This window comes from Rattus rattus, chromosome 4 (assembly GCF_011064425.1).
Source record: "Rattus rattus isolate New Zealand chromosome 4, Rrattus_CSIRO_v1, whole genome shotgun sequence".
In the NCBI taxonomy this organism is placed as follows: Eukaryota; Metazoa; Chordata; class Mammalia; order Rodentia; family Muridae; genus Rattus; species Rattus rattus.
In genome coordinates this window covers 83,158,028-83,183,583 of record NC_046157.1, presented here as the reverse complement: position 1 = coordinate 83,183,583, position 25,556 = coordinate 83,158,028, and the positions used below count along the sequence as shown (strand labels likewise).

At 52.3% G+C, this 25,556-nt stretch overlaps 2 protein-coding genes across 5 annotated transcripts; one reads left to right on the top strand and one right to left on the bottom strand.

The window, feature by feature from the left end:
* The first annotated feature begins 25 nt into the window (after nt 1-25).
* On the top strand, nt 26-1,868 carry Mea1 (male-enhanced antigen 1). 3 transcript variants are annotated; one of them, XM_032900611.1, is made up of 4 exons: nt 26-89; nt 570-850; nt 932-1,034; nt 1,478-1,868. In XM_032900611.1, the coding sequence occupies exons 2-4, from the start codon at nt 581-583 to the stop codon at nt 1,627-1,629; spliced, it is 525 nt and encodes a 174-aa protein (XP_032756502.1). In that variant the 5' UTR covers nt 26-89; nt 570-580; the 3' UTR covers nt 1,630-1,868. The 3 variants fall into 3 exon arrangements, with proteins under 3 accessions (XP_032756502.1, XP_032756501.1, XP_032756503.1); XM_032900610.1 differs by having other exon boundaries at nt 29-118; XM_032900612.1 differs by having other exon boundaries at nt 80-161.
* On the bottom strand, nt 1,755-24,182 carry Ppp2r5d (protein phosphatase 2 regulatory subunit B'delta). 2 transcript variants are annotated; one of them, XM_032900607.1, is made up of 16 exons: nt 24,003-24,182; nt 19,357-19,440; nt 6,645-6,837; nt 6,257-6,456; nt 6,064-6,174; nt 5,853-5,945; nt 5,389-5,519; nt 5,206-5,265; nt 5,003-5,111; nt 4,783-4,836; nt 4,272-4,442; nt 4,059-4,186; nt 3,390-3,491; nt 3,236-3,308; nt 3,006-3,122; nt 1,755-2,867 (listed from the first exon to the last, which is right to left on the bottom strand). In XM_032900607.1, the coding sequence occupies exons 1-16, from the start codon at nt 24,027-24,029 to the stop codon at nt 2,730-2,732; spliced, it is 1,791 nt and encodes a 596-aa protein (XP_032756498.1). In that variant the 5' UTR covers nt 24,030-24,182; the 3' UTR covers nt 1,755-2,729. The 2 variants fall into 2 exon arrangements, with proteins under 2 accessions (XP_032756498.1, XP_032756500.1); XM_032900609.1 differs by having other exon boundaries at nt 19,357-19,437.
* Between the last annotated feature and the right edge of the window lie 1,374 nt (nt 24,183-25,556).

Genomic DNA, 25,556 nt, shown 5'->3' with positions numbered 1-25,556 from the left:
CAATCGTCCTCGCTTGCGTCAGTCTCGGGCACGGGGCGGGGCTGGAGGACTAGAGAGCCCCAGCACGTCCTGCCCCGCCGGAAGTGAAGGTGCGGGTCCGGCTGTGGGCTCTGAGAGGGTGAGGCGCGAGGAAAACCAACGCCGAGAATCAGTGGGGGCGGGTAGGGGACGCTGTAGCTGGGGCCACTGAAGGGGAGCCCTGGGACTGAAGGTTTTTTTTTGTCAGGCGGTACTGCACTCCCCCGGAATAGAGGGGCTAAGGGGCGGGGACGCGCTATGGCGGGTAGTCTAGGGACCTAGCGGAGGAGGGGCGTGGCGTGAGTGGGCGAGGGTCTGGGAAGGGTCTCACAGGAAGAGGTGAAGCCCTCTTGGTTGTCTTTTTATTTAGGAATCGAGCGAGTTAAAGACTAGTGTGCTCCAGTTCAATATGAGAACCCAAACTTAAGACGGGGAGGCGCGAGAGACAGAGGGGAGGAAGATGCAAGACCCGCGAGAAGGAAGTGGGTGGTCTGAACGTGAAAGGAGACCTGATCTCACTCAGTCCCTATCCTGCCTTTCTGTCCTTGCAGCCCCTGCCCGGATGGCAGCAGTAGTTCTAGGGGGAGACACCATGGGCCCTGAGCGTATCTTCCCCAATCAGACTGAGGACTTAGGGCCACATCAGGGCCCTACAGAAGGAACTGGGGATTGGAGCAGTGAAGAACCCGAGGAAGAGCAGGAGGAAACAGGAGCAGGCCCAGCAGGCTACTCATACCAGCCTCTCAATCAAGACCCTGAACAAGAAGAGGTAGAACTGGCACCAGTGGGTGAGGGCGAAGATGGAGCTGCTGACATCCAAGATCGGATCCAGGTATGGTGGAGGAAGTTGTTACTAAGCAGGTGAAACGGAGTGTACCAAAAGCTGGACCCATTATCTTCTCTGGTTCTGCAGGCCCTGGGGCTTCACTTGCCAGACCCACCATTGGAGAGTGAGGATGAAGATGAGGAGGGAGCTGCAGCATTGAGCAGCCACAGCTCCATCCCCATGGACCCAGGTAAAACAAAAACCAAAACTCATTCTTTCATTTAGGAATAATCACGAAGAAAAGGGATTGGCTTAGAACCAGTAAGAACTGGGCATGGTGGTAGACACCTTTAATCCCAGAATCATGAGGCAGAGGCAAGAGGCAGATTGGTCTCTGAGTTTGAGGCCATCTGGGTCTACAGATCAAATTCTACAAAGAGAAGTCTTATCTTGAAAAAACCAAATACAACCCCCACCTCCACTCCCACCCCCACCCCCAAAAAGCAGATCACGTTATTCCTAAGAAGGACTTTGTTAACTGAAAATTTGTGGACTTCAGAATCTAAGTGAAATGCTATTCCACTGGATTTGGGACTGGGTATCTGTGGCAGTAACGTGGACCTGGCTGCGTTGGCCCCAGGCTGACTCAGGAGCTGGTGCGCACTCCCTGACCAGCCTGTGCTGTGCTTTCAGAACACGTGGAGCTGGTGAAGAGGACGATGGCTGGAGTGAGCCTGCCTGCGCCAGGGGTTCCCGCCTGGGCTCGGGAGATATCTGACGCTCAGTGGGAAGATGTGGTGCAGAAAGCCCTCCAAGCCCGGCAGGCATCCCCTGCCTGGAAGTGACCACTCAGAGAGCTAGCTGCCTTACCTCCCTGCATTCCAGGCCCGGACCAGCACAGGACTAACAGTTCTGGTTTTAACATCCACCTTCTTCCCATGTCCTTTTTCACACCAAGGCAAGTCAGACCTCTCAGAGACCCACTTTATTCAGTTCTGTACATATGGGGACATTGGCCCAAGCCCAGCCCACCTTAGCATGTATCACTCTGTGGAGAATAAAGCACCCTATGTACACAGCCAAACGCCGCGCTGCCTGTGCCCCTGAATCCTGGTCCAGCCCTCCCCAGTCTATTGTGTTTCTGAGTGCCCAAAGGGTACAGTTGAGGACCTGCCCAGCATCGGCAAAAACAAGGAAATAAATAGGCACTCCAGGGAGCCATGCTTAGAGCACTGCTCCTGCTGCTCCTCTATAGCTCTGGGAACCAAGAGCAGGGAAAGCAGTCAGCCACAGGGTGGTCCCTTCAACTGTGATCCCAGGACTACTGCTTGCCAGAGAGGGCAAGGCAGATGGCTCATTCTCCCTGCTTGGCACACCGGGCCCTGTAGTCATCTAGTTTGTCCGTCTGTGTTGTCTTGTTTAGGCATAGGATAAAAAGGACCACACTCCCCCTGCCTGCATAAAGCTAGGCCTGGGGCCTACTTGTGCTGCTCAGGATGGGTGCCCCCAGCTCTTCACGCCAGGGGCCTGTGGAGCTTAACATGACTTTGGTGGCACTCTCCTGCTGTACCCTGCAGGAAGAGGAGAGACACCTCAACTTCAGATGAGGATGAAGGGGAGAGGAGAGGAACATGTGATTCCTGTGTGTATTTCTCAGAACAGTTTCAGGTAGCTGTGGGGTTAGGAGCAGGGGGACAGGCACCCCCAGGTTGTCTAAGCACTGAGCACTCAGTGCTCAGCCTGTCTGTACTAGCCACAGGGAGGCATGAACACATTTAGGGGAGAAGAGGGAGCACGCTGGGCATCCCTGCTTCCAGTGCCTGCATCCTAGAGTAGCCAGAGAGGTGCTGTTTTGCCCCAGGTCAGCCAATAAGGAGCAGAGGGTGAAGGGCTGGGCTGCACCCCAGGGCTGAGTGGGCGATAACCCTGTGGGAAGGTGAAGGGGTCAGAGAGCCTCCTGGCTGGCAGTTAGAAACTCTTCTGCCCGCTTGTGTGCCTCCAGCGCCTTGATGGTGTACACATCCTGTGGCAGCTCTGACTTCCTCCGGAGCAGCACTTTATCCTTCTTGATGTCCTTCAGCATCTGTGTTCAGAGAGACCAGGAGTGGGGACCACAGTTCCCAAGAGATGCTTTTCCTCCTTTTCTGCTGGCTGTCTCTCCCCCTCCCACCTCCCCATCATTGCTGTCCCAGCCTGACTCTTGCCCCTGGTGCCCTCTCACCTGCACTGCTTCTGTTTCCACCGTCCTCTTCAGGAGCTGGATGTCCTCTGCTGTGGGGGTCTCTGTCTCCATGGAGTACACGGGGGGCAGTGGTGGAGGAGCTCGAAACATAGGGTACTGAGAGGGCAAGGTATGGACAGACAGTGAGAAGCCCCTCTTGTGGGCCTATCTGCCTCACCCTTCCTCCAAAGCCTCTTCCGTGACCTCAGGGCAGGAGCATAAAGCCTCACCTGGGGATTGAGCCGGGCCAGCTCCTCAATCTTCTGCCACATCTCCTCTCTCTCCTTCATTCGGAACCGGCCCCTAAGGGAGGAGCAGTGGATGGGATTAGGGCCAGAGAGCTGAGGCAGAAGGTAACAGTCCTCTCAGGAGAGAGATACTCACTTCTGCTTCTCGGCCTTGTACTGTTGTGTACAATCATCAAACAGCTTCTGGTTCATCTCCATGAAGAGCTTTAGGGCATTGTAGATGAGTCCATGGATTGTCCTGCCACCCAGGGAAAGACGGAGTTCAGGAGGCCAGGCCTGCCATCGGTGCCACAGCCCAGTCCGCTTGTTCCCCGGTGTCTTCTGTTTCTTGTTCCCGATCACTGACCTCTACTGCAGAAGCAGCTAGCTCTTGACTAAGACTGATGGTCTTTACATATACTGGCCCACGTGCCTAACCCCGACTTGGTGCACATTCCGTGGCCTCCCAGTAACATGGAGGACGGTCAGCAACACACTAAGTCTGCTTTCAGCAGGAAAGCCTTTTACAAGTAGGACTCAGTTTTGTTTTTTAAGCATCTCACATAGTCCGCCCCCCCACCCCCACCCCCCCAGGACCTCTCCAGAGCTGTGTGGGGTGATCCAGGTCAGCTGTGTGGTACTCTGAGGAGGTCTCATCAGCACCTTTCCCTGCCAGTCAACCCTGAGGTGAGGTCCTACACTGAGTATCTGGTGGACGCCAGCTCTGCTTGCTGTGTGCCCACGGGGGATCCATGCCTCGAGCTCTTCTGTACCCTGACAGTGTGCAATCTCCACGTCCCACCATCAGTGCTACCCCAGTGCATACTTGTTCCAGTGGCTTTTGGAGTTCCTGTAGAGCGCAGGAAACATGATGGGGAGGACACGGGCAGCATTGTCACTGATCAGGCTCATGATGTACTCATTGTTCCAGTAGTACAGGGCACGCTCTGCCACCTGGCAGGGACAGTGGAGGTCAGTGGGCACTCCCCGCACTCCTCAAGACCTGCTCTGCCACATCTGGGAGTGAGTCTGGTCTTACCTGGAAATGGGGGCTGGAGACACATTTGGCGAGCTGGCGGAAGAGCGGCTCCATGACTTTGCTGAACTCCGAGGGTTCAATGACATCCAGAATCTCCTCTAGCTCATTCAGAAACATCACCTCCTTGGGGCTGTGGGTCTTAGGCCAAAATTTGAGAAGTCCCACAATCACCTGTGAAGATGACATGAGGCTAAAATTCCTAACCCTGCTCAGTTCTCTGGGAAGCCCTTTTGTTGCCTTTCCCCTTGCTAACCACACGGCTTCTCAGGCTTGGACCTGTTTTCCAAGGATATAGGTTTTGTTTCCCTTCAGAGAAAGCCACACTGCTCAGGCCTCCTGCGCATCCACTTAGAGCATTACTTGGTAGTTACCGACTGGAGCTAGGGGTGTGGCTCAGTGATAAAGCCCTTCCCTGAGATGTACAAGGGCCAATACCACAAACGGCAGAAACAAAACCACCAGGTAGCAGTAGGCAAGCATCGCTGATGAGTGGGCCCAGAGGGGAAATTACCGGCTCAGTGAGACTGCTCTCCTTCTCCAGGAACTGTACCACACAGTATGCCAGCTGCAAAAGGTTGGGGTACAAGTGAAAGTCAGCTCTCAGTGACAAGACTGGCAGAAACAGGAGGTACAGAAGATTTACCACAATCACTGCTTTATGCTGACAGGGATCCCCCCCTCCCCCGGTCTCCGATGCTCAGGTGAGGGGTCCTCAGAGGAAGGCGGCTCACCTGAGGGTGGTACACACTCAGGGACTTGACTTTGTGAAGTGGAAGCAGGACGCGGATGAGAAACATCTTGTGCTCTTCCTTAAGGGGCAAGGCAAAGCCATTGATGATGCTAGAAGTCAAAGGGCGTGCGTCTTTAGGACCACGGGCTAACGTGGGAATTGAGGGCCCGTCCCATCTCCCGTGGCATCCCACTGCCCACTGACCTGCCGAGGATCTCCAGGAGCTCAGCAATGCCATTGTGATGCTCAGTCTCATAAATGAACCTAAGGGAAGAAGGCCATCTTGACACCACCCCTCCAGCATGCTGCAGTCTTCCCTGCCTTCCTGCTCCCATCCCACCTCCGCAGGGCCGTGCTGTGCTCCCAAGCCTGGCCTCATCGCCTCACCTGTAGAAGATGTGGTTGATCTGCCTACGGATATAAGCCCGGAGCCCCAAAAACTTGCCATAGATGCGATGCAAAATGGTCTTAAGAAAATCCCGCTCTCGAGGGTCCTCGCTATCGAAAAGGTCCAGGAGCTGGGGGCAGGAGGGTCAGAAAGGCAGGAATGAGGTAGCCGTCAGGGAAGGCATGGGCTGGGGCCACAAGGTGCTCTGGGGAATGGCGTCAGGTCTCAGAGTGAGTTTATCATCTAGCTCCTCCAATGTGCACGGGTGTGCATGTTTACAGCCAGGGTGGAGGGACGTACTTGCTTGCTTTTTTCCTCCAGTTACACTAGACGGTTCTTTGGGAGCTTTGTACCAGACAGAGCTGAACTCCCAGTATAATCAGAATGAGGGAAGCAGCAGGCAGGACACGGGTGAAGGCGTGTGAGACTACAGTTCAGGGGAAGGGCAGGAGCTCAGACTCACAGCAAGTACAAACTTCTGGTCAATGTACTTCTTGGCTATATTCGGCTGGAAATCTGGAGACTCCAAGAAACGTAAGAAAAACTCATACACAAGCTGTGGAGGAAAAGAGGCTCACTGAGGCATGACCCAAGGACAGGGAGATGTCCCTTGCTACAGACTGAGTGACCCTGTTTCCTACAGTCAGACCCAGCCTATCCCTTTGTCCTGGTACCTGGAGATGTGGCCAGGCCGCTTCCAAGGTAGGCTCATCTTCCTCAGGGTCAAACTCGGCTCCTGTGGGATTCGATGAAGGAGGCAGCGTCCGGAAGAGATTCACTGAAAACTGAGGCGTGAGCCCAACTTAGAACACTGTCTAGGCTTCCCTGGGGCTCCCCCTGCCCTCTGTGTCCTTTCCCTGTGCCCACCATGGTGACAGCCTCAGGGTAGATGGCCTCGGTGACAACATCACGGCTGTGGGTGATATACTCCACCATCTCATTGAGTCCTGCCCGCTTCACCTCTTTGAATTTGAGGTCACTGAGTGGGTCTGACACGAAGTCAAAGAGGACACAGCACTGGCGTAGCTTCTGGATGAACAGCTCCTCACGTTCCTGGGTTGGCGAATCTGTGGAGGTCTCAGCAGTCAGGTGCGTGTCCTAATTGCTCCTGAAGACTTCCCTCCCCACCCTGACCCCAGTCTGCTTCCAGGCACCTCACAGTGGCACCCCTTACGACTAGAGTACACCTTTCCTCAAAGACTCCTAAACCAAAGCTCCCAGCCCAGTCCACCGGCCCCTGGCTGGCTGTGAGTACCTTTCAAGGCAGGAAGTTTCTGTAGCTCCCGGTTCTTGCTGAGGTTGAAGCGGGAGGAGCTTTGGCGTCGTTCTTTCTTGACAATCTGGGGTCCCCCTGAGTACTTGATTTTGCTGAGTTGCGTTGGGGGTGGTGTGCTGTTACTAGGTCGCTTGTTGGATGATGGTGGCTGAGGCTGGGGCTGGGGCTGCGCCTGGACATAAAAGTAATTTGTTGAAGCTGGCTCTCCATGAGATGCCCTCTACCCTGACCTTGACCATGTACCACCCCTGGCCTAGTTACCCTTGGAGAGGCACTGAGCTGTCCCTGCCCAGAGACAGGCCAGGGACAGAGATAACTGCCATAAAGATCCAGGAGGCCTATCACGTGTCAACAGCTTTTAGTTCACATCACAAGGAGGCACAAGTAATGGCACAGATGCTGACAGAAATCAGAACAGTAGTTAACAGGGCTGAAGGTTAGCCTAGTGGTAGATCAATCCTGAGGATGGGAGAAGACAGCCAGCCTGGGTGGAAGAGCTGACTGAGAGGAGGCACCAGGCCTCTTCTCAGCAGTGGGAGCACCGCCTTGAGGGCACTTGGGATGAAGCACTGTGTGTGATCTACCTAACAAGTCACTGGACACACCTCACATTACCCAATGTTCTACACCCTACAGTTTAAAATTGAGTAAGAAATTTGTTCTCGAGTCATAGCACCTTGCCAGAAATTTAGTTTAATAAAAATCCTGTTTTGTTTTGTTTTAGAAAAAGGAGCCTGGGACTAGATAAATGTCTCAGTGCTCCGGAGCATGCACCGCTCTCACAGAAGACCTGGGTGGGTTCCCTGCACCCACAATAGACTGCACACAACCTGCAACTCCAATTCAAAGGACCTAATGCTCTCCTCTGGCCTACACAGGCATCGCCATACTTCTGTCAGCCGACAGACAGACAGACACGTGCGTGTGTGCATAAGTGTGTGCGTACACATACATACAGTAATAAAAGGTTTAATAAAAGGTTTAATTAAGTCAGGCATGGTGGTGCATGCCTTTAATCCTAGCACTTGGGAGGCAGAAGCATGAGTTCAAGGCCAGCCAGAGCTACATAGTGATGAGACCTTGTCTCGAAAAAAGAAAAAGGGAAAGTAAAGGAGGCGGTGAGCTGGCCGGACTGGTGGCTCAGCAGTTAAGAGCACTGGCTGCTCATCCAGGGAAGCCCAGTTTGATGCCCAGCACCCACACAGCAGCAGGCAAATGCCTGTAACTCCAGTCCTGGGTCTAATGCCCTCTTGTGGCCTCCAAGGACACCAAGAATGCCTGTGGTGCACATACACAGCTACATGCAGACAAAGCATGCACAGAAAGACAGTCTTTTTTCCTTGTTTTTTTTTTGGGGGGGGAGGGGTTGTTTTGTTTTGTTTTGTTTTTAAGAAATGTTTGTCTGTAGCTCTGCCTATCTTGGCCAAAAATCATAAATCTTTAAAAGCAAAAACAAAAAACCTGGGTATTCTGCACGCTTGTTAATTCCAGAATTAGGGAGATGGAATCACAAGGATCAGTAGTTCCCAGTTGGACTGCAGAGCAAGAACCTGGCTTTTTTTTTTTTTAACAAAGATTTATTTATTTATTATATGAGTACACTGTCACTGTCTTCAGACACACCAGAAGAGGGCATCAGGTCTCATTACAGATGGTTGTGAGCCACCATGTGGTTGCTGGGATTTGAACTCAGGACCTCTGAGAGCAGTCAGTGCTCTTAACCACTGAGCCATCTCTCCAGCCCAAGACCCTGGCTTAAAACAACAAAAGCCCAGTAAACTGAGGGAGCTTGGTGGCACACACCTGTAAGCCAGCTGTGAAGAAGGCAAAGAAAGGTGACAACAGCTGAGACCCTGACTCAAAGTTAAGATGTCGGCACATAGCTCTGTGGCAGAGTATCTGTCTAGCCCGAGGTCACCGGGACAGCAAAGTGAATGAATGAATAAAAATGAAAAATTACGGGGTTGGGGATTTAGCTCAGTGGTAGAGCGCTTGCCTAGCAAGCACAAGGCCCTGGGTTCAGTCCTCAGCTCCGGAAAAAAAAAGAAAAGAAAAATTACGTGAAGCCTGTGTTCTGTCTGGACACAGGAGACTGCAAGGGAACTGAATCCAGTAGAGAGGCCTGTGGCTCGAGTGTGGCTTGTTAGCACTTTGGTCATCTGGTGCTCTCTGCTTCAAACAACCCTAGAGAGCTCGTTTGACTGGAGTGGATTTGATCAGGTAACACAAGGAAAGGGACAGAATAGGCACCATACACTCCTGTTGTGACCAGCAACCAGCCAGTGTCATTTTAGACAACGCAAGGTGCCCTGGACTCTGGGGAATCTCTTTCTACAAGGCCAGGCCTTGAGGGAAGGGAGGAGGTGGGAAGTCAGTGGGTTTGAAGGTTTAGACTCCTGCTCAGCCCTTGTAGCACACCTCCGTCCCTGCCTTAGGACAGCCTCTCATCTGTGGAGCTCAATGTGAAGAACACACTAGAGAACACCACTGGGAGGTGGTGGTGCACGTTTTTCATCCAGCACTTGGGAGGCAGAGGCAGGCAGATCTCTGAATTCATGGCCAGCCTGGTCTACAGAGCGATTCCCGGACAGCCAAGGTTACCCAGAGAAACCCTGTCTTAAAAACAAAGAACACACTAAGCCTAGCTGGCTTGCTTACACCTGTAATCCATATCCGCAGTATTTAGGAGGCTGAGGTAGGAGGATGGCCATAGTTCTAGGCCAGCCTGGGTTAACAGTGACACCGTGTTTTCAAAAAACTGTAATGGAGAGACGGCTCAGTGGTTAAGAGTACTTACTACTTTTTTAAATTTTAATTATGGCATTTGTGCTGCACGTATGTTTGGGTGAGGGTGTTGGATGTCCTGGAACAGGAGTTGCAGACAGGTGTAAGCTGCCATGTACGTTCTGAGGAACGAACTGGGGCCTCTGAAGAGCAGGCTGTGCTCTTAACCACTGAGCCATCTCTCCAACCCACGAACTCTTATGGCTCCTATATCAGAATGCAGAGCACTGGAATCTTAGCACTCACATCAGGCAGCTCACAAATGCCTATCTTGGAACTCTATCTCGTTCCAAGGCATCCGAAACCCCCCTTCTAGCGTCCGTACATAAATACACAACATTCGTGCGTGTACATGCACACGCAGGCACATACAAACAGAGCAGATTCAGCCCCCAGCCTGGAACTTATGAACGGAGTTACAGTTTCCTCACCTGTGAGATGCACAGAGCCCGCTGATCTCACAGGCTATGGTGAGATGAACGAGCACAGAGCTGATGGATCTCACAGGCTGTGGTGAGATGAACGAGCACAGAGCCGATGGATCTCACAGGCTATGGTGAGATGAACGAGCACAGAGCCAATGGATCTCACAGGCTATGGTGAGATGAACGAGCACAGAGCCGATGGATCTCACAGGCTATGGTGAGATGAACGAGCACAGAGCCGATGGATCTCACAGGCTATGGTGAGAACAGAGGTAAGCAGCTCCTGGCACACATGGCTGCTTTGCTTTGTCAGGATCTGCTGCTCTTGCTGCTGCTACACCTGTTATCTCTATACCTCGGCCCTACCAGTGCACCCTGGAAACCCGCCCTAAGCCAGCCCACTCAAATGCTCCTTTGATTACTGTCCCCTTTGTTTGAAAAGCCAGAGACCAGAAAGCCACTGGGTCTTTCAGTAATCCCTCCTCTCTAAAAAGCTGACTCAGCTCATCGTGGCCCTTTTGGATTCACCTCAACCTCCGGTCTGTTCTACTGTCTTTGTGACCACTCACTCCCAGTGACACCTCTGGTTTAGTCTATCTTTTTAGTGTCCCGTCCCCCCCAATCCCTGCCCTGATAAGGTTTCTTTGTGTAGCTTTGGCTGTGTTAGAACTCACTCTGTAGACCAGGCTGACCTTGAACTCATAGAGCTGCCTGGCTCTGCTTCCTGAGCACTGGGACTAAAGGGCTGGTCACTGCCCGGCCCTGCAAGGCTCTTCTTTTTGTCTTTTTTTTTAAAGGTTTATTCATTTTATATATGTGAGTACACTGTCTCTGTCTTCAGACACAACAGAAGAGGGCATCAGATCTCATTACAGATGGTTGTGAGCCACCATGTGGTTGCTGGGAATTGAACTCAGGACCCAGGGAAGAACAGTCAGTGCTCTTAACCTCTGGGCCACCTCTCCAGCCCCCTACAAGGCTTTTCAATTGATCCTTCTGCCTCAGCTTCCAGGTAGGCATGCTTGGTTTATGTGTGTATCATCCCCATCAACTAGAGCTGTGGTCTCCACCTTCCTGATGCCGCCACCTGTTAGCACAGTTCCTCCTGTGTGGTGACCCCAACCAGGACATTATTTCACTGCTACTTCATAGCTGTAGTTTTGCTACTGTTGTCAATCCTAATGTAAATGTTGGTGTTTTCGAGTGGTCTTAGGCAACCTCTATGAAACAGGTATTCCACCCCAAAGGAGTCAAGACCCACAAGCTGAAAACCATTGAACTATAATGAATGTGAAAGCCAGGCCCTGGTTTGTAACCCTAGAAGTGGCATCATGAATGCTGGCTGAACAGGAACCATGCCTCCTCCATACCGGCTATCTCATTCTATCTCCACAGATGACCTTGGAGCAGTAGTTCTCAATCTGTGGGTTTGACCCCCTTGAGGGTCAAATGACCTCTTCAAAGGGGTCACAGATCAGATTTTTACATTATGATTCATTACAGTAGCAAAACTACAGTTACGGAGTCACAATGGAAATGATGTTCTGGTTGGGGTCCCCACACCATGAGAACTGTGGTAAAGGGTGGCAGCCTGAGAAAGGGTGAGAAGAAGTGATACAGAGCATGCTCTGTATAGCAGCAGCAACAGCAGAGTACAGGGAAAGAACACAAAAAGACAGACACACAGAAGTAAGGTTTCAAAAGTTACTGTTACATGGATTAAAAATAAAACATCCAGAGCCAGCCAACACCTTGATGTCTAAGGGCCCTTCTACACTAGGTCTGCACTGCCGTGGCTTCTACACTAGGTCTGCACCGCCATGGCTTCTACACTAGGTCTGCACCGCCGTGGCTTCTACACTAGGTCTGCACCGCCATGGCTTCTACACTAGGTCTGCACCGCTGTGGCTTCTACACTAGGTCTGCACCGCCGTGGCTTCTGTCCTAGGTCTGCACTGCCGTGGCTTCTACACTAGGTCTGCACTGCCGTGGCTTCTACACTAGGTCTGCACTGCCATGGCTTCTGTCCTAGGTCTGCACTGCCGTGGCTTCTACACTAGGTCTGCACTGCCGTGGCTTCTGTCCTAGGTCTGCACCGCCGTGGCTTCTACACTAGGTCTGCACTGCCGTGGCTTCTACACTAGGTCTGCACTGCCGTGGCTTCTACACTAGGTCTGCACTGCTGTATGATGCTCTGGTGACAAAGCAGCCAAGTGGGCTGTCTCCCTTGTCTCACTCAGTCCTTCTAGGGTTTTGTTTTGCTTTGTGTGTATGTGTCTGATGTGTATATACATGTCCGTGTGTGAGCACAGATGACATTACATACGTAGAGCAGTGCATGGGCTGTCAGATGACGACAGGACAACCTTCTTGCCATCTACCCTGTCTGAGGTAAGCTCTCCTGTCCACTCAGCGTTGGCCAGGCTAGACGGCTTGTGAGCTTCCGAGGAGTCTCTGGTCTCAACCTCCCAATGCCAAGGCTCACTAGCCTCGCGGGAGGTGCCACTTCCTCATCCTCTCTATGGCTCTAAGGATAGACCCCGCCCCTCACGCCTGTGCTCATCTACTGAGCCGCTTGCCTTGCCCCAGCTCTGCTTTCTAAGGACCAATGGCGGATGAAATACAGCAAACAGCCGAGCATCGCCAGCCCAGCTAGCAAAGGCCCTGACTGCCAAGGCCCAAGTGAGGCGTCTCCTGTCTGTCTCCCTCCACATGCTTGTCAGAAAGCAAATGTGAGGCTGTGTCAGCACTTACTTCACACTCGAGCGTGTATTCTAAGTCCTCAGTGTCTTCTGAGGTCTCGCCACTGTGCTGGGGTGGGTAGGAGACACATGAACCCCCTGACAACTGCAGCTACCACAAGGATGCCTGACCTAAGGCAACCCGGCAATTCTGCCTTCCACTGGACTCTGTCCTGTCTAGGCCTCCTGAGACTCTGCAGAGGCCTGAAATACCTTCCACTGCAGAGTCTACATGCACCCAGGGGGCCTTCGTGTACCAGATCCCCGCCTCGACTTCCCGAGTGTGTACCACAGAACCCAGAGCTTCGTGCAGGCAGGCAAGCACTCTACTAACTGAGCTGCCTCCCTACCCCCAACTATAAGAAATATTTTAACAGGAACATAAAACTAGGAAAAAAGAAGCTGGGCAAAGTGGTACATGCCTGTGCTCCTAGCTATGCAGGAGACTAAGGCAGATGGATCAAGTACTCAGCCAGCCTGGTCTACACGGCAAAACCGTATCTCAAAATTAATTACTAAATGCACCAAACATGGTGGTTTATATTCATAGCTCCAGCACTCAGAAGGCAAAATTGAAAATGTCACTGTGGGGTGAAACCAACCTGGGCTACACAGTAAGACTCTGGTGCAAAACACAACTAACAATGCTAGTGAGGTGGCTCAGTGGAAAAAGGCACTTGTCCCCAAGACTGACAACCTAGGCTCCTTCCCCAGGACCCAAATGGTAGAAGGACAGAATCAACTCCCACGAAGTTGCCCTGTGACCTTTGTTCAAACACACAATAAATACAAAAATAAATGTATTTAAAAAAAAAAAAAAGATTACAGGCTGTATCTACTGCATCGTGCATGGACTGGTTTAAAGAACGAAGGCCATTTTAGTTTAAACCTTGAGATCTACAGAGACCGCCTCTCCCACTGTGACATCCGGAGCCCCGGCTAGCTGAGTTTAATTCTTCCCATCCTCCCCTTCTTCTCTAAACACCTCACTCCGCATCAAAGAGGAAAGGTGACTAGGACATGGCCCTCGTCTTCAAAGAGCTCAGAGAGACTGGTAGGTGGGGAGCAGCCACAGAAGCAGCGGATGGTACCATGGAAATACCAGAGCAGAGAACACAGGCTGTGGAAACGGAGGATGGGTTATGAACTGCCTGGAAAAATTAGAGAAGACATCTCTCAAAAGATGACTTTAAAAAGATTTATTTTAAGGTGTGTGTGTGTGTGTGTGTGTGTGTGTGTGTGTGTGTGTGTGTGAGAGAGAGAGAGAGAGAGAGAGAGAGAGAGAGAGAGAGAGACGATCTATCTCTTCCATGCCTGAAGGGGTTTTGATTCAGCTCTAAGAGGATAAAATGAGAGGACAAGAGAGCAGGTTGAGGACAGTGGAACTGCATGGAGGGGCCTGTGTGACTGAAGAGCTCGCTGGCTCAGGAGTCTGGACTGCCAAGGGGACAACAACCAAGGTAGATGCTAGAAAACAAAATGGAGCCAGAAAGGCTACGGACGTTGGCCTTTAGCTTTGGGAGATGCCAAAATTAATTTTATTTTGTTTTTAAACAGGGTCACACACTATAGCCTGTGTTAGAACTTAGAAAGTAGGGTTTGGGGATTTAGCTCAGTGGTAGAGCACTTGCCTAGGAAGCGCAAGGCCCTGGGTTCGGTCCCCAGCTCCAAAAAGAAAGTATAGACCAGGTTGGCCTTGAATTCTAGAAATCGTCCTGCCTCAGCCTTCCATATTTGAGGACCACAGGCATGCAGGGGCACACCTGGCTCAAAGTTTAGACTGTGGTGGGCTGGTTTTGTTTTTGAGACAGCATCTCTCTCTGTAGTCCTAGCTGGCCTCAAACTCAGAGCTCCGCCTGCCTCTTCATCTGCGTTGCTAAGATTATGTTGCAGGCCACCAGGCCCAGCTCGAATTAGTTTTCAGGAAGGGCGCTTGGCTGAGGGTACAGCTTCGCTATAGAACCCGCTTTGCAAGACTGACACCCAGGGTCCCATCCCCATCCCCAGCACTGGAAAGAAGGTTTGAGGATAACAACTGTGGCCTTGGAGCTCAAGTGGGGAGACTGGGCCTCTCTTCCTTCCTCCATCCCTGCACCCAGAACTCAGGACAACAGGACGCTAGAGTCCATTTTCTCCAGAGTCAGAGCAAAGACTCCTAACTGCACAGGCAGGACACAGCGAGTCTCACCTGACCCCTCAAAGCCACTTTCCAGCCTAGGATCCTCATTTCAAATCTCAGAGACAAAGCATCACTTAGACCATGAACCCCAGCTCTGCCACTCCTTCCCTGAGTAACACTGTCCCCTCCAAGCCTCCAGCTCTTCTATAAAATGGGGCTGATAAGAGAGAGGTCCTGGGGGAATGCAGTGGCTGTTAAGTGTGCATGCACAGTGTCAGGTAGTGTGCAGCCCAGCATCCACGGGGTTGAGCGGAGCCCCACCCAACTGTGTCTGCCCTGAATCTTTGAATGGGACTTTACTTGGAATAGGGTCTTTACAGGTAGACATAATCAAGTGGAGATGACCTTCTGTTGACTGGACAGGACTGTCCCTAATGCCTGGCATCCTTTTAGAGAGAGAAATTCAGGTAGACTGAGACACAGGGGAATGCCACGTGAGGAGCTGACGTGGTGCATCTAGAGGCTGCCAAGACCGGACCTTTTCCTAGAACCTCAGCACAGGGCTCGCCGACGGCCCAGAGTGGGGTGTTTGCTAAGTAGTGTCGCAGCAAACTGTTCTGGATGCCCAGGACCCACCTATGCCAGAAGCACAGACGGGAGCCCTGGGCCAGGGGTTCTCCCCTGCCCCACACTTCCACTCTGTAGCACAGTTTCATGGCCTGCTGACGCTCGACCATAAAATGACTTTGTTGCTGCTTCACAACTGTAGTCCTGCTGTCTGTGAGCTGTAATGTAAGTATGTGATATGCAGGGCAGCTGACGTGTGACCCTGTGAAAGGGCTGGGGATCCACAGGCTGAGAACCACCGCTCTGGAGCAAACTGGCTAGTCTGACTAGTTCCAAAATGGCCAGCTCTAGGTTCAGAGAGAGCACGTCTCAATATATAAGGCACATGGAGATTGAAGAGGACATCAAAACAGGATGACAGGGGTTGGGGATTTAGCTCAGTGGTAGAGCGCTTGCCTAGTAAGTGCAAGGCCCTGGGTTCGGTCCCCAGCTCCGGAAAAAAACAAAAACAAAAACAGGATGACAGCAACTGAGGAGAGCATCCGACGTCAGCCTCAGGCTTCTACACACATGTGCACACAACACTCATGCACCTCCACACTTGTGAACACACACACAGACATACATGCACACACCACACACAAACAGACAGAGGAGAGCCGTGAGACGGTTCAGTGTCTGTACAGGGCACTTGTCACTGGGCCTGGTGCTGAGCTTAATCCCCGAGTCCTACGTGGTGGGTGGAGAGAACCCACTCCCAAAGCTGTCCCCTGCCCTCCACCAGTGTACCAGGGCGCGTGCGCGCACGCGCGTGCACACACTAAGGAAACAAATAAATAAATGGAGTGAGTCAAAAACTTGATATGCAACCTCAGACCTGAGCCAGGCTGACCTTGAACTCAGGTAACTGCCAGCCTCTGCCTCCCCCAGTGCAAGGACTAAAATGAGCACAACCACACTCCAGCCCAAGTGCATGTTTGGTTGTTTTTGTTTCTCAAGACAGGGTTTCTCTGTGCAGCTCTGGCTATCCTGGAACTCACTCTGTAGACCAGGCTGGCCTCAAACTTACCGAGATCTGCCTGCTTCTGCCTCGCAAGTACTGGGTTTTAAAGGTGTGCGCCACCACCATTTGGCCTCATCCAAAATTTTTTTTTTTTCTTTTTTTTTTCGGAGCTGGGGACCGAACCCAGGGCCTTGCGCTTCCTAGGCAAGCGCTCTACCACTGAGCTAAATCCCCAACCCCCTCATCCAAAATTTTTAATCTAAATAAAAGGACCTCAGATGCTGGGGCGATGTCTCAAAAGCTCTTGCAGAGGAATCTGAATTCAGTTCCCAGAACCCATGTCAAGTAGCTCACAACAATAGCTTTAACTCCATAACTTTATAACTGTAAGACAATTTCTCCTGTCCCAGACCACCGGTATGTGGTGATCTGTTTTGGAAAACTAATACAAAATAACTGCTCAGTAAAAGTAAATGTCACCTGCTCTAATTATTAGGATTAGCTGAGTAACACTTATGGCACATGCTTGACACAGTGAGCTTGGCCGTAGGAGCTCAGAATCCGACACTAGAAAAAAGGGCAAGAGAGAGCTGTGATAAACAGTACTTTAAACCCTGGCCTCCGGGACGGAGACAGCTCAGCAGTTAGGAGCACTGGCTGACCCAGGTTTGGTTCCCAGCACGCACATGGCTGCCAACCACCTGGAACTCCTGTTGGGGGATTCGATGCCCCTTTCTTCTGACCTCTACAGATACCAGGCGTGCCCGTGGTACAAGACACACAGATAGGCAAAACATCATCTATACACATAAAAATAATAAAATAAAATAAAAAGACCACAGTCTCATAACCTGGCCCCCAATTTTTTCAGCATCTCTGTGTCCACTCGTGAGTACCTTCCTGAAAACTCATGAAGTAAACACCTGCAGCTGCCACACGAGCTTAAGCCCCGAAAGGCTTTCCAGAGAATGAAGCCACGGTGAACGTGACCTCTCCTTTTCTAGTGTGGCTAAGACCAAGACTACTTATCTGTGCAGAACTCTCAGGAAGACCTGGAGAAACAGTGGTCAGACACTACGTGCTCGACCTCACCACGTCCTCATTCCACACTTGCTCAGTGAGGGCACTGCCCAGCCTGAACCTCACCCACTCCCTCCCCACCTCGCTCCCTCACCACATTCAGATGTGGCGCCCACACTGTGCCAGGCAGGTAAGATCCTCCTGAAGCCCCCACACCAAGAAGCAGGGAGTTCACCAAAAACTACAGTTGTGAAGTGCAACCAAGGAACTGGGGGACAGAACAACCGCTCACAGGGCCCCTGACCATGCCCTGGGGACTGCGCAAATGGTCCACGCAGGCTACTCTCGGCAGATGAGACCAGTGTACCCAGTAACTAGAAGGATGGTAGGCAGTGTGTGAGGAAGGTCTGCTAAATCATGGCTCTCAGTCTCTCTGGCTGGGTTTTGTTGTGGTTGTTGGTTCTAGTTTTGGTTTTCAAGACAGGGTTTCTCTTCCTAAGAGTGCTAGCTGTCTAGGAACTCCCCAGGCTGGCCTCAAACTCACAGAGGTCCATCTGCCTCCCAAGTGCTGGGAGTAAAGGCACGCGCCAGCCCCCTCCCTCCCCTTTGCTGTTTAATATTGGTCACTAACTCTCAACTACCTTCTCAGTGAGTCACCTCTGAGAGGGAGAGTGAGCCCTGAGGGTGTGTCATGACCCACAGTGAGTCCACAGGTGTGAGGCAGAAGCCACACAACGCCATATAGCTCTCTTCTGCTCAGTTCACACCAGGTAGAAAGACCACGATGGGACCAAACGGTCGAGCGAGCGTGTGGTGGTGAGACCAGTAGAGGCTGCATGCAGATCACTATCTGGGCAGACCCTTCCCGCGTCTAGTCACCATTATTCTGGTGTAGCTTTTAACTGTCGAGGTCCAAAAATCAGGCAAGAAACCTAGCCTCTTTCTTCTGATGACATTGCAAGTCCTAAAACAGTGGTCGCCAATGTAAATATTAGCTGGATCTTTTAGAGGGGACAGGGACAAGTAGCCTGGAAAAATCTAAAGCCACAGTTAACCCCAAACCAGGTCAATCAATCTCCTGTCTCAAAAGACCAGACAGCAACTAAGACTTCTGCTTCCTCAACAGTTTAGAGAAGGAAGGAGAAAGCAGAGAGGGTAAGGCAGTGGCCCCCACATCCGCAAGGCTGACCAGCAGACGGCTGGGTGCTCCAGGACATCCCTGAGCTCCCCGAGCCCTGCTACTCTCTGGCTGTCTTGTTTGCCTGTTTATTGCTTTATAGCTCTACACTGCTGAGCTGTGCTGACCTCTGCTCATGACTGTCCTTTGGTCACACGGAGACCAGAAGCAGTGGCCCCAGCCCTGCCCAACTCAGGGACACCAGACACTCCCAAGCCCCTGCCCCACCCAGATCCATATCAAAGTGACTTGTCATCCCACAAGGCACCACAAACCTCCCAGCCCCCAGCACCCCCACCCCAACCCCTGCCACTTTATTGAGTCAGGGTCTGGCTGTATAACACAGACTGGCCCAAACTTGTGATCCTCAGCCTCTCAAAGGATGAGCTCATAGGCATGCATATGCAGACCCCACATCATTCCCGGAAAAAGTGTGTGTGTGTGTGTGTGTGTGTGTGTGTGTGTGTGTGTGTGTGTGTGTGTGTGTATCATGGACGCGGATGCACATGCACATGCACACATGAACACACTAAAAATTAAGCCCAAGGCCTTAAGTACACTAAGCATGGCTTCCACTGCAGGCCATAGCCCTAGTCACTGAAAAAGGAGTCATCCACATTGAAGTGGCGGACAGAAAACAACTTCCAGGAGACTCTAAGGAATTTGAAAGAATTGTTTGTTCTACACCAGCCAAATCCTGCTTAAGAGTAGTTGATATCTCCATCCCTTCTAGGCTGCAGGAGCACCCCTCCCTTCTGCCCGAGTGGCCGTCCTCCTCAACTCTTCCCCACAGTCATCGAGGAGCCGCAGCTAGTGTCAGTGTGGACAAGAGGACCACATGGCCAACATCTTTACCTCTGTGTCTGTGTTCTCCCCTCCACCATCCTTGCTGGAGCTGCTGGGCTTGGCTGTGCCTTTGGCAAGCTTGGGGGGCTCCTGCTGGGGGAAGACGGAGTTAGGGTTAGTGGAGGCCAAGAGAAAGGACAGGCCTTGCCTGAACCCCTTGTTCTGCTAGACAAGCACTGTACCACTGAGCTGTACCCCCAATCCCTCCTAGGTCTTTGTTTTAACTGTGCACCACCCAACCGAATCAGTCAAAACCTACTGTATCAGCTGGGCACGGTGGCTCATGCCTTTCTCCCAGCCACTTGGGAGGCAAAGGCAGGCAGTTTGAGCCCAGGCTGGTCTACAGAGTGAGTTATTGAACAACAAGGGCTATACAAAGAAATCCTATCTCAAAAAAACCAAAAATAAGTAAAAACTCTACTGTACCAACCCTGGGACACACAAGGAGATTTGGGTCCTCCAGGGAGCTTAGGCTCACAATTAGGCATGACAGTTCTCTTTCATCTGTCCCCTCACTGTGTCATCCTCGTGGATGGCTCAGGCTCAGGAAGCCTCAGTCAGGAAAGAGCTGAGGTGAGATCGCATCAGGGGACAAGCTGGTCGCTTCTGGGCACCTTGGTCGGAAGTGCCCAAGGCTTTGTCACTAGAGCACAGCAGAAACCACCTCTGTCCCCTCAGGATCATCCGAGACTCGGGGTATTTATTTAGGCGACATAAGCAGCATTCAACCAAGGTGCTGTCGCATGTAACAGGATGCTAACGGTCCAGAGTCTCACCCAAAAAAACGTTCAGAGCGCCTCAGGCAACAAGCCTGGGACAGAGATGGAGGTGAAGTCCTGAATTGTTAACAAACTGTGAGCACCAATCGAAAGGTTCCCTTGGGAACCTGGCAACTGGCTCAGAGCCCTGGCTTGTCCAGCATCTCTTCCCATGCTCTGGGCCAAAACAAAAGCAACCACACAGGGACGGGATGGGGAGAATTCGAAAGAGACTTGAGGATGTAGTTCTGACTGCAAGTGCAACACCAGTCAGTGCTGTGGCATGGGCTACAGGTCTTGGGACCTTCCAGCCGGGTGACAGACCTGTGAGCGGTGCCGGCTTGATGGTACCAAGCTGGAGTTTGGTTTAGTTGTGAGCACGTGCCTGCGGAAGGGGCGATATGAAATTCTAGCGTTTCTTAAAGGGAAATGCAGCCCGCTCTAGCAGTGTAAAAGCTCAGCCTGAGGTACAACAGCTGCAGGAACTTCGGTGTTGACAATAGGAGGGAGGAACGGGAGAAGGGGGGAGTCAGAAGAAGCCTAACCAGCAGAGGAAGGGCTGCCGTGTGCAGCAAAGGCGCAACTCAGAGGCACGGGAGAAATGGGCTGACGGACGGCCACAGAGGACAGACGGAGGCCAGCGAGGATGGGTTTTCTCACGGTGTAGGTGCATGGGAAGCAGACTGCCCAGTGAAGCTGAAAGCTCCCAGGCCTGAGCATTTGAGCAGCGGCTGGATGACCTCCCCTAAGGCGTGCTACAAAAGGATTCAAGCCTTAGAGGGGAGCTGGATTGGAGGACCTTGGAAATCACTTCCAGCTCTGAGAGTCTGCAATTCAACAGCAGCCAAGCCCCTTCAGTAAGAAGTGTTAAATCAAATGATTGTGACTATGGGGCGAACCGATCTCAGGGAGAAGAGTTCTGTGTGGGCTGGAGCAGGGGGGGAGGCTTTCTGGGGGTGGAGAGGGAAAAACATTCCCGGATGAGGAGTAGCTCAGAGCTCTGCCTAGGGAGGAAGGGGCTCTCTGGGCTGAGCGTTCTCCCACTGCACTGACCGGGCTGGCCACACGACTCCTGTCAATTGCTCTGAGCAAGTGGTGGAGAGAGAAAAAAATGCAGCCAGGACCCAGCACCAAAGTGACTGACAGCACACAGCAGACATGGGCCCTCCAACAAAGCTGACCCACCGCCATTCAAGGCTTGTCTCCCTACTTGATCATAAGCTGCCTAAGCCTCTTGTACCCCTCCACCCACCTTATGGCGCTGAGCACGACGCCTGAGACACATCTCTCAGGGAATGTGCCTGAGAGACTCAGCTGCCTTGGTGTGTGGGTGTGAGTGGGTGTAGGGGAACAGGGCCCACAAGCCTTGCTCCCTGTCTTCTGAAGAACAGGTGAAGCACACACACTGTGGCCCGGCCCAGCTGTCGCATGACAGGAGGCATTGGGCTTTCCAGCCAGCACTGTTCTGAGATCAACTCTTATGTTCTGGTGAGGAGGTAATGAGCCTCTCTCTGCCTCGTTTTCCTCACCTATTAAACAAAAGCCAACAGTAGGATCCACTTCCCTTAGCCCAGTGTCTGGCACAGAAAATCTGAATGCCGATTAAGACTGCTACTATAAACAACAAAGTGGGAGGGAGCAGGGGTACTTCATGCAGGAAAATTAAAAAAAAAAAAAAAAAAAAGACCTAAATCCAATCTCAGAAGGGAAAGATGCTCGTCTCACCAAAGATAGACTCGGCACCAACTTACTAAGCACCTACTGTGTGTAAGGGACATACCAAGCCTGCACACAGTTCCGTTAATACCTCAGGAAGGGCAAGATGTGTCATTCCCATCCAAGCCTGAATGCAGTCTGTAAAGTGGGCCCAAGTGAAGGCCCAGGAAAGACTTGGCCGAGGAAGCAGTGGAGGATATCGAGGAGAAAAGGGACAGGTGACAGATGAGCAATAAGGAGCCTCCACCCACCTGTCTTTGTGCCTCCATCCTGGTACACCTCAGTCACACTGTCATCTCTCTCCCCCTCAGAACCCGAAGGAGGCCAAATGCAGCCCAAAATCCAGTGCAGGAGATCAGCTCTCATAAAGGGCTCCATGGCTGCTTCCCCGCACCCCAGTCCTCCCAGTGCCCCTTCTCAAGCAAACCATTCACAGCCCGAGGAAGTCTAAGAATGTCCCCTCTAATTCTCAGTCACCCGCTAGGCAAAAGCTTTCTACAGATGGGACAGGATCTGGTCCACAGACTAGAAACAGATGCCTAAGGAGATCACTTCTTCCCTGAACTCCGCAGACCTCAGTTCCCAGCTTAGCTAACTTAAGTTCGCAGTCCCTACAGCTGGCTGGCGCCCACTGCTGAGCCCACTCCCCACAGACAAGACCTGGGTAGGGCACACGACTATACCCGGCTCATCACCCATCACCCGTCCTATGCGCTGACTCTCAGACGGAGAAGTTCCGGTGACAGCCCATAACCAGAGCCACCTGGCAAACACCATAAAGCGTTTGATCGATAAGGTTAGAGATGGTAGCCCACCATCGATCAGGGGGGAAATGAATGCAAACCACCTCTGGGGTCCTCAGGAGAGTGGACTACAATACCAGGCCAGAGCCGACCCAACACAACTAGTATTCCAGCCTCCCCAGTTATAGTCTGCATCTCGGAAGAACCACACATCTCAGCAACAGCAGCAAACAAAGGGTAGAGAAAGGCAGGGAACAGGTGAGGGTGGTTTGGAGGTAAAAGACGGTAAAAGAAGGCAAACATCAAGAAATGGCCTAGGCGGCGGGAGTGTAGCTCAGTGGCACTATACATGCTTAGTGTGGGCAAGACCCTGGGTTTGATCTCTAGCACTGCAAAATAATACAGAAATGTCCCGTGTAAGGACGTTTACAACCAAGTGTGCATGTTCAGGATGGCTGGACTGCAGGACGAGAAGCAACTAAACAGAACAGGGCCGATTTCTGCTTTAATATGTCCCAAGAAAGGAAGAAACCCTGTCCTGGTGCACAATAGAAAATGCAAAGGTTATCCTAAGGAATGCTGGGAGGAGCCTCCTCAGATTAGGAACCGCGTCCTGTCTGGGGTGAACACAGAAGCCAGCTGATGCCAGTTAGGCTCTTGCACAGAAGAGCCCTCCAAGTCGGGAGACCTGAGATTGCAGCTGGGCCCTCAGCAGGATGGGTGACCTTGGACAAGTCCCTTCCCCTGACACGGCCTCAGTCTCCTCATCTGTACCACTAGGATAATACACTGCATGTGCTCAAAATCTCCCTTCCAGCGCCGACGTTCTGGGGTTCCATCAACAGAAGGAAGGGCTCGGTCCTGGCTTACAAGTTTGTGTGTAAAGGAAGACTCGAGGGAGGGGCCTAGGCCAGATTTGGGCGGAGGAGAGAAAAAGCAGAGCGGTTCTAGGTCAGGGGCTTGTCGTGGAGGGAGAAGGGACTGTACAGAACTGTGGAGAGGCCGTCTTTAAGCTGGTGGGGAAAAGAGGGAAGGGGCTGCACAGGGCGGGGGTGGGGGGAGTACTGGAGGGAGACGCGGTCTTAGAGGAGGACTGTCCCAAACCCGTGGGGGATCAGGGACAGAGAAAGGCGGGGAGAAAAAGCAAGGGAGTGAGCTGGGAGTGGAGCAGATCTTGAGGGGGCCGGGGGTAGGAGCAAAGAGGAAGGGAAGAGGGATAGGTGGGGGGAAATCTGTCCGGGCAAAGACAGAGAGCTGTCCCAGCTGCTGCACGGGCTGGGGGCGCTGCCAGCCGCGCGGCCCTGGGGCTGGCCGCGGGAGTGCTGCGGGGGGCCGGACCAGAGGGTCAGTCTGAGGCTGTCCCGGGCCTGCCTCGGGCCCCTCCCAGAGCTGCGCGCAAGCCCGGCGGCGGAGGCACTAGGGGAAAGGCCACGCTCACCTTATCCTTCTTCAGTTTATAGGGCATCTCGGCCGGTCCACACCCGGCCCGGCTCCTGCGGCCCCGCTCCGGCTCCGGCTCTGCTCGGCCGCACTCGGCCCGCTCGGCGTCTCTTCGCCACCGCCTGCGCGCTGCGCCCGGGCCGAGCGGTGGCTGCGCTTCCAATTGGCCCGAACTCTTACAAACCTGCCTGACAACCAGGCGCCGCCTCCTCGGATTGGTCATTGGAGCCAAGCAGCTTCCCTTTTTTCTCATTGGAAAGAACGAGTACAAACCGCCAGGGTTCGGCTCCTAGAATTGGCTGGAGTGGAAGGTCCCGCCCTAGAAAGGGTCGGGCTTCGTGGAGGAGGCGGGGCCATGGGGAAACCGGAGCTGGGCTGGCAGAGCTGCACTCCGGCGTCGCCTTGTGCGTCGTCCTCTGCTATTCTTCAGTCCTTTGAGCTCTGCTCCTTCCCTCCAGAAGTGGCTCTCACGTTTTCCCCTACTCTTCTACCTGCCCTGCTCCGTTCGGACTGGAGGAAAGAGGCCCTAACACGAAAGGGCACCTTTCTTCACAGGAATTTAAAGTAGCTCAAATTGCACATGTGAAATTGATAGAGAAGACTCCCAAGGGTCCTCCCGGGCATTCATCAAGTCTGTCCTAGATCACCGTTGTAGAGGAGCAGAGGGGGAAGCCTATCAGCGGTGGAACCGGACTGAAATAAAAATAAGAAACCTTGGTTTGCTGCAGCTTCAAGACGTGGATTCCTGTAGCTATTGCAAGGGTGCTGGGGTCAGTAAACCAGTTGCGTTTTGAGCCACTGAAATGAAGTAGAAAAGCAGCCTCATCGTTCCGTGTCCCAGAAAACCTATCCCTACCTGTGCCGCCGCACCCAAGCCAGTGTTCTAGTGGATAAGACTGGGTTCTTGCCCTCAGGTAGTTCCCACTCTAATGAGGTTCACAGACTCGTATTAAGAGATGATTAAAATACAATCACATAAATTACACAAACCTCAGAGTGACATGGAGGAATATATTTTAGTTATCCCAGTAGCCAACAGACTACGTTAAAAAAACTGGAGGAGGTCCATCAAAAATAAGCCGGTGAGCTGGGTGTGGTGGTTTGCCGCTGTAATCCCAGCCCTGGGAAGGTAGAAGCAGTATGATCAGGAGCTACAGACCAGCCTTAGCTAGAGCCAGTTACAGACCAGTTTGGACTACAGTGAGAACCTCTTAGAACAAAACAAAACAGAAAACAAAGACAAATCCACCTGGCCACCACAAACAACAACAAAACCAACTCTCAGAACTAAAAAGTAACAAATAAGCCTGTGGCTGTTTGTTCCACAGGTAAGAGGCCTTGGGTTCCCCCCAGCAGCACAAATAACGAAACAATTAAATAGCCAATGATCCTTACACAAAGAGCAGTAGCCGTGAGGATGGAAAAGATGCGGCTGGGGAGACGGCGCTCTTCCAAAAGACCTGAATTCAGTTCCCAGCACCCACATGAGCCAGTTTACAATTGCCTGTAACTCCAGACCCAAGGGATCTGATACACATAAACATACATACAT